Source organism: Mya arenaria, chromosome 12, assembly GCF_026914265.1.
Source record: "Mya arenaria isolate MELC-2E11 chromosome 12, ASM2691426v1".
Lineage (NCBI taxonomy): Eukaryota > Metazoa > Mollusca > Bivalvia > Myida > Myidae > Mya > Mya arenaria.
The window spans coordinates 54,067,637-54,076,008 of record NC_069133.1 but is presented as its reverse complement, the minus strand read 5'-3'; the positions used below and the strand labels follow the sequence as shown (position 1 = coordinate 54,076,008).

The 8,372-nt window shown below is 39.0% G+C and overlaps 1 protein-coding gene across 1 annotated transcript; it reads right to left on the bottom strand.

Annotated features, from left to right (window-relative positions):
- Positions 1–646: 646 nt before the first annotated feature.
- On the bottom strand, positions 647–7,460 carry LOC128210790 (uncharacterized). The gene is made up of 5 exons (XM_052915142.1): positions 7,223–7,460; positions 5,318–5,428; positions 4,028–4,126; positions 2,005–2,079; positions 647–1,257 (listed from the first exon to the last, which is right to left on the bottom strand). The coding sequence occupies exons 1-5, from the start codon at positions 7,458–7,460 to the stop codon at positions 647–649; spliced, it is 1,134 nt and encodes a 377-aa protein (XP_052771102.1).
- Positions 7,461–8,372: the final 912 nt, after the last annotated feature.

Below are 8,372 nucleotides of genomic sequence, written 5' to 3'. Positions count from 1 at the left end.
TATGGGTTATAATAAAGTATATTCCATATAGCAAAATAATAATAAATAATGATAACAATATTGGTATATTTATTCATTATTTATTCACAATGTACAGAGTGTATTTTATGTAATAGTTTGACCATATCATGTAAACTCAGAGGGGCGGAGCGAGCGCCGCAAGCGAATCCTTCTTACTGTTTAACAGTTTACTCAATATATTCCAACTGACTTAGATCAAAACATATTTTCATAGACGGGAAACAAAATTATGACGTCATGTCCGATAAGTTGTTCAAGAGCAAATACGGCACGTTATGAAGGCTGATAGGCGATTTCATTGGCTGGAATAGAAGGTACTGAATTCATGCAAAAGATATATAGTAACTACCAAACTCTTTCCGCCCCTAAAATGGCACTGCTCAGGTATCCTGGAGATTATAATCTGCAGTTGGACAATATGACTTGAAAAGCAATTACTGATACCGATTCATATACCCTCCGATATTCCCGTACTTGATTTGTTACGCTTTGCTTCAACATGTGCTGATTTATTCATTGTTAATGGAATAAATGTGTACCCTGGGTACCGACGATGCGATTCAAATACCAGTTCAACCCACACAGAAACAGACAACCACATAGCTCCAACTGTTTCATAGAATCATTAATCATATCTCCTTGCGATAGATACATGGTGCACGCGACAGACGCCCGGTGGAAGTTCCGTCCGCCCTATGGCGGATCCCCGGGAAAGCATCTTCAGGTGAGCCAGAATAAGCTTCAGGTCCGACAAGAAGATGACGAAAAGCGGGAGGCTTACGCAGATGATCCCTACCCAGCCCATTACCTTTGAGGAGCGCCGTAAGTCGTCAGCGCTGGACAGTTTCCTCACGTACGCCGATGTGTGTTTGGCGTCAATTGTAAGGTTTTCAGCGAGATATTTAGCCAGAACGGACGCCTGCTGCTCCGTTATGTTAACGGCGTTGACTGCATATTGATCTTGAGGACAAAGTGAAGGTGACGTGGACGTCACAGATTCTGACGTCATGTATGACGACGTCGATGACGCATGAAGAATTGTTGACGTCACGGATGAAATAGGCAACATCGATATGACGTAAGAAGTCAGTGTACATGATGAAGTTGATGTCATAACTTGGCCAGTAGAATATCCATGTTGACTTTGTTGTGACGTCATTTCGCAGGCGCACGTTGGAAACGCTGAAGTCGGGGTTATTGAAAGTGTTGATGACTGAGTTGGGACTACTGTTGTTGCTATGGTGTAAAAACATGAAAACACTCATAAAATACTCTACAATCATAACTATACGACAACATAGTTGAAAACATTGAATTAAACGGACCACATACAAATGGTGAGACAAATTTAACTAGAGGCAATCAGGACATCGGACATGATAACTTCTGGTCGAGAATGTCCAACCCAAGTATTGATTAACAAAAGTTCACGGTACATAACACTAGCAGGGTGACGAATACCCCACACCCCTTCCCCGTCTAAAATTGTCAAAGTGAACTTTTTATGTAAATATAAGAGAAAAAATATGAATAAAATACATCCGAATACACCATTACAACCTTAAGATAGCCAGATATTTCTTAGAGGCGACTCTCAATCCCTCCTAACTTCATTTGAACCTAAGAGTTGTCGGTTTTAGGGAGGGGGCTCACGTCCAAAGTTGCGCCCCCTCTAATGCCAAATTCTTGATCCTGCCCTGCATTATTTAAATACATGTATTATCCCTCCTAACTTCATTTGAACCTAAGAGTTGTCGGTTTCAGGAAGGGGGCTCACGTCCAAAGTTGCGCCCTCTCTAATGCCAAATTCTTGATCCTGCCCTGCATTATTTAAATACATGTAATATAACGCCTGACATGAAGACATCAACATACACATGGGGCGAGCAACATTTACTGAAAGTCCTACCCTAGTTAGTGACGCTCTTAGAGTAATGTCAAACAGTGTTATCATTTTTTAAGGTATTCCTTGCCTATATTTACCTTCGATGCATGATGTGTTTGGTATGTCGCTAAAGTCTGGAGAACTGTACTGGACTGTGGACTCATTCAGTGACACTGGAATATTCATGAACAATAAGTTTGACATGACATGACACAACATGATATAACATAACGTAACGTAACGTAACATAACAGGACAGGACACGACATAACATAACATAACATAACATAACATAACATAACATAACATAACATAACATAACATAACATAACATAAATTGTCATAAACTGACATGACATATGACATGACATAACATACATTGCAAGTATATCATGCGGCAGTCTTGCGACATATTTTCGGTTTTTGAGGGGTAAATAGCGCGGGCGAATGATCGCTTCGAAATAAAAACTGTCTGTCGTCGCTGAGGGTGGATAGCTATTCCACCTGAGAAAATCAGCCACTGTCACTACCTTTCTCTTGTTGGTTTTCTTCTTGGGATATTATTACATTTGCAAAAAGTTGAATAAAATAAAGTGACCTATGTCTAAGATTCTGGCAGAACTTCGATTTTTCCACTGAAAATTGTCTGCCCGCTCCCTTTAATGGCTACATTATGGCTCGATCCCGTCACACCCCAAAGTGTGACTTAAACAAAATTTTGAAGCAAAACGGGAATGTTTACCCCCAGCGATTGGTAGGATATTCACCAAAGGAGTAATATTGTACCCAAAATGCAAATGATATGCACAAACGTGGTTTCCTTAAATAGTCGGGAGATGGGCGCGCGAGCATTCCAAGGGCGACACACGACTGTTGTGTGGCACTCGCAAGCTTGTCGCCCGCGCATCCGGAGTTAACTACGACCTGGTCACGTGAAAAACAGTCACCCTGACCGACAATGTCTGGCATTTCTCGATGGGCAAATGACTGACGCCCGACTGACTTGCGACACGTCCACGAAATAAACACGACATATCTTTCTTTTGTGGCGTCTCAATCGCCAAACAATCTTTTATGTGTCGTAACCCTTGTGACCACTCGAAATGGAGTTCAAGAATGTTGCAAGGTCTGGCCACGACAAATATTTTATGGGACTACCACGACAAAAATTCGTAAGATCGGTCTTAAAGAGTATTCATGAACACAATTAAATACGTGTATTATAAAATGGATAAACCCCTCTTTCGGATAAAACGCAAATACTATGTCATGGTTTAAGGCTTTTAGTATGAAATTACAAAAAATAAATAGTATGATGCGACAAAATCGAATGAACATTATTTTGTTTAAGTACTTTAACTTTTGAGTGGGCTACATACTAGTGTGTTCACTACCCAGCTACTGTGTAGGCCAGCCACTGTTGATATCTACTTGCTCACATTGTTAAGATCAATAACGGCTGACTGCTCATTTACTGAAATAAAGGCTTGGGCAAATTTGAAGTATCTGCCATCACATTGGACAATCATGAACATCATGATTATAAAACAAGAATTCTGTCTATCGTATGTATCGCCTGTCGGGAGCGCCCACCATGTGTTCTTTGGCATTTTGTTCCCTAAATCAATATGGACCATCTACTGAGCATGACCAATGTGCAATATAAGTTTGAATTGATTACACCAACTCATTCAAAACTTATGGATCATTAACGAAAATCTGACGCCGGAAGTAATAACTATCCCTATGTGTCTGCCATGAGTCGCATAATTATGTTCTGGGCACTTCGCCTGCTAACCGAAATATTGAAATGAAAGACGAGCGCGTACCGCGATTTGTATAATCTTAATCGCGAGGAGTGCGGGTAACGTAAATGTTTGTACCGTGTTGTCACGGACACAGTTTAAAACCACCGTACATATATGTGAATAGCGTTATATTCTAATCAAATAATACCTATAGCACGGTTAAGCCCCGCCTACACGTAACCGTTCCGATATAGGAGTTAATGTATAGACGAAAACAGAGACAACGCTCTCCAACATGGGACACTGCTGTACGTTTGCACTACTAACACTTGTGTCAATAAACATGTGGGTAACTACAATTTGAGAAACTTACCTTTGAGACATTGTTTTGAAATGAGTGTCATGTAGGCATTTCCCCCAGGAGTTCCATCCAGAACGTAACACGCGTCCATTAGGCTACTGAATATAGCATCTGGAATAATATTTAAAAGGGTATAAAAATCGGAAAGTTTTGAGACTATCACATTTCTCAAGTTAAGTACCCACGATCCGAAAATAGGCGAGTCTAAAAGCTTTCGGGTTGGCCCGCGTACCATCTGGAACCAATAACAAAATCCTACTCCCAGGTACCATAGAATAATGTTGACCTTCAACACATTTGCCCGATAAGATTTCAGAACAATACCAAAGAACAATTATTGTATCATAAGATACACTGTATGTGTATTATACACAAACGCGATACAGTTAGACTATTAGACATGACAATAATCAACTCACGATGACTTTGAACATATAAATGTATTACACATCTTTCAAGTGCATAATAAAACAAATGGACCGTAAGGTGGTGCCGACGCCCGTCCATTTTCCTCATCTGATACAAGATTTCCATTTATGTTTAATTGTTTTTATGAGCGTTTTTTTCTAAATATGCAAACTATTGAGCAGTTTTGAAACCCTTCGATCCATTCAGCTTTAGATCAAATAAATATCCCTTGTACCTTTTCTCCGTTAAGTTTATTTAATGCTTCTTTTTCATTATTTAATTTGTCTAGATGTTCATTTGTTTGTGCATTGTGAAGTTCGGTTTCAATATCTCGTTATATTTTGTTTTCTTCTTGTGTATCAATTTTCTGAAAGACTGAACAAATTATAGAATTGTCACTGATTCTTCCTCTATTAACATCTCAAAGTGTATAAGGGTTCGAATGTCCGTTTCTGCATCTGGACAGTCTTTGTGTCTAATTTGCATCGGGACAGTTCTCGTGTCAGTTCTGCGCTTTCCTGTAACTACACAATACCTGGACAGTTCCCTTTTATTTTCTTACCACAGTGACCTAGAACCAAAATGGAGGGAGTTGGGGGGATGTAATTAATTAGCCTCCTCCCTTGAGTACCGATTAGTTTACACCTCCATGTTCTACAGGAATTCTAAAAAACAAATGCTAATTACTTGTAGCTTTTTGCGATTCTTTGTTCAAAGTAATTCGAACTTTTCTGAGTTTATACATACCATACAACACTTTCTCGACTCCCGAAAATCAGCGTACCGAGAACTGGTGTTTCTAAAGTAACCAAACTCATATATGCCCAGGCCGGGAATCAAACTCGGGACGCTCTTGTGGAAAACAAGTCAACTAACCACATAACTGCACGGTACCTGAACAGTTCTCCTTCGTCATGCAGAGGTCCTCACAATCTTCGATGGTTATGAAAGGGACAATTAACACCTTCACGCCGTACAGGGGCCGAACTATGTCACACGGTTCATCTGGAAAGTAAACAGAGAATGCGGTTAGACCCAACATGGTAAATTCTAATTGTATTCGTTTGATATTGATAGACCTTAAGCTGCCAATTGACCCTGCTCCCCTCCCCGCTCGCCCCAAGGGGCAATGTTGAAGGGTATAATTTTCCCAAAGCTTAAGTAAAACGCCACAAAATGAGCTATGTTTACGCTCTGAGGGAGTAGGCATAAGTGAGTAACGGACGTTGCAATAATTATTTTTTTATAGTTTTGTCACAACTGCTATGTCTTCTTTATGGCCAGTGGAAAAGTGACAGCTTTTCAGAAAAGCTTTAATACCGCTGTTGTTTCTAAGAGAAATGTGTCACAGTCTTACAAGTTTTGAAGGTGCCAATATTGAAATATTTCCCAAGAAGGCATTGTTTTCATCCTGCCAAGAAGCAGACATAAACATGGTCATTGTTAGAGCTCCAGATACAGATGTCCTAGTGCTTCGAGCGAAGTATTCCAGTGTGTTTTTTCCATATTGGTGGAGGTAAGAGCTGCGACTTTGCAATATTAATGATATTGCTAAAAACAAAGGAGAAAATATTTTTCAGTAATATTAGCCATTCATAGCCTCACAAGGTGTGATACAACGATGACACGCCTTTTATTCCTAAAAAAGAAATTAATACCATATACAGGTAGCTTTCTAAACTTTATAATAGTCACTCTTTGTCTGCTGAATACTATGGTAAACCAAAATTTACACAGATTAACAAATTGAGATGTGACACATTCTGCAAAAAGAACCAAGGTCAATGTTACTTTTTAGATTCGTATAATAGTATCAACATGGGTTTACTGCCGCCACGAAGGACATCTTTTGAAAGCATGAGGACCGGGTCAACTATCAAGTGTACGCCTGGCTTCACTCCCATAAAAATAACCCACTACGACTTTGAGATATAGAATGTAATGGTTGAGAAAAGGGTTTAGTGGTTTCGGAAACGAGTGAACAAGTGGTAACATTGTTTCACAAGAAATTATTGAAATGTTTTGTACTAATGAAGAAGTTAATTACAGTGACTCGGGAAAAAACGATGGCGAAGTTGAGCTTGATCATATGATTGACTGGAGCAAGATGTTGCTATATTGCGAGCATATCGGTATGAAAATGTAACGAGAATAAAATGATGTTACTTGACTTCATTGAAGATTGCAGAAAATATTACTATAATGTAGAATTGTATACACGTGTAGACATTTTTTATGTAAATTATGCATAATTGGTAAGATTTATGAGTAATGAATTTTGTCACGTATATGACACATAATTTTAAAAATGTCACATTGTTTAAATGTAATGTAAGATAACTACGTGTAAAGAAACATATTTTTTCGAGGGTGTACAGCACATTTCTAGTCTTTGTTTTTAACATAATTTGTACAATTAAAATTATATAGTAATGTTGCATGATTAATAATATTATTGTTAACAGTGGTTACGTAATCTACAGTATATAGATGCTATATATTATATCCGTTTTAGAGTGTAATTGATATTTCTAGTCCATTAACATAAACATTTATGAGTGTTGTGCAATCCAGTCAAAATGTCAAGTCATGTTATTGAAATTTGAAGTAGCTTATTTGATATGCAGATTCGTATTTTTGTAATATATCTTGAAATATTAGAGCCGCTCATTTGTTTGCAATAAAAACTTGCAAAACGGAATAGAGTTGTGTTGAGAAAAGTGTTAAGTTAATAATTATAATAAATAACGCTGGCACGGATTTATTCAGTGTAATTGTGGCATGTGTAACAGATGTTACCAAGATATTTCTGGCACAGAAATGGGAATTGAATCGAGCAGGGAGCCGTCTCTCCCCGATGGGCGTTTCCGGGCCTGTGTCGGAAGCAATGGTTGCCTGGCTGCCAAATATCTGTATCGTAATTCTCCAGAGAGTTGGTTGTGGCAGTCTGACACGTGGCTGCCCACGTGAATGATTCCTCGCTCAGTTGATACAGGCCAACCCAGTAGCTGGGGCCACTAGAAAATAAGACTTCCATTTTACGATTACATACTAAAAGCTCACGGTTGACGAAAGTGCCTACTTTAGTTATCCGGGTTGTTTGTATAATGTTTGACGAAAACTTTCCTTACATTTATGTTTCGAAAACGCTATATAGAATGTCGATAACGGAGTGCTCAATTATTTTCATAGCTTTGTACGTAGTAATAGTAATACCATCCTCGGCACCCCTGTGTATTATAACCTGGTTATAATACACTGGGTAGCCGAGGATGTAGTAATGCAAACATGGCAAAACAGTACTTGCAAATTAGAACTCAGTCCAAATTGTTGGTAAAATGCTTCGGTAAATGAAATGACGTCATGCAGTGATGTCATCTGGGCAAGATCTCCACCAGCATCTATACAGGTACGTCTGGCGTCGTTCCAAGAAAGCTTCGTGCTATAGTAGATCAGCTCAATCGCCTTCCCAGGGTGTTCGTCTAAAATTTACAGAAGGCGTCTACGAATATGTTCGAGCTCATTTTGGCGATCTACCAAAAAGGGAGCGAGCGCAGCGAGGCCGTAGGCCACAGAAAGCTCGCATCATTTACTCGCCAAAATGAACTCTAACTTATTTGGTGTTCGCGCTAAGTTTACCCACTAGCGCCACCCTTTGTGTTGTCACGTGATCACGTGGTATGTTGGCGCGAGAGTTAAACCGACCAGGCGTTAGTTTCATTAAATGAATGTCGGGCAATGCTAAATTGTTGCGACTTAGTGAATATGTTATAAAAGCAAATACAACTGATTGGTGTTTGTACAAAATGAAACAGTACCAAAACATGAACGTTTATAATGCTCTTCGTTTAAAAATGAACAAATTGTTGATATTTGAATTTAATATTAGAATTACCCAGTTATGTTTGAATAGTACAGAATCGAATCGGCGACCCATGGATAGCCAGTC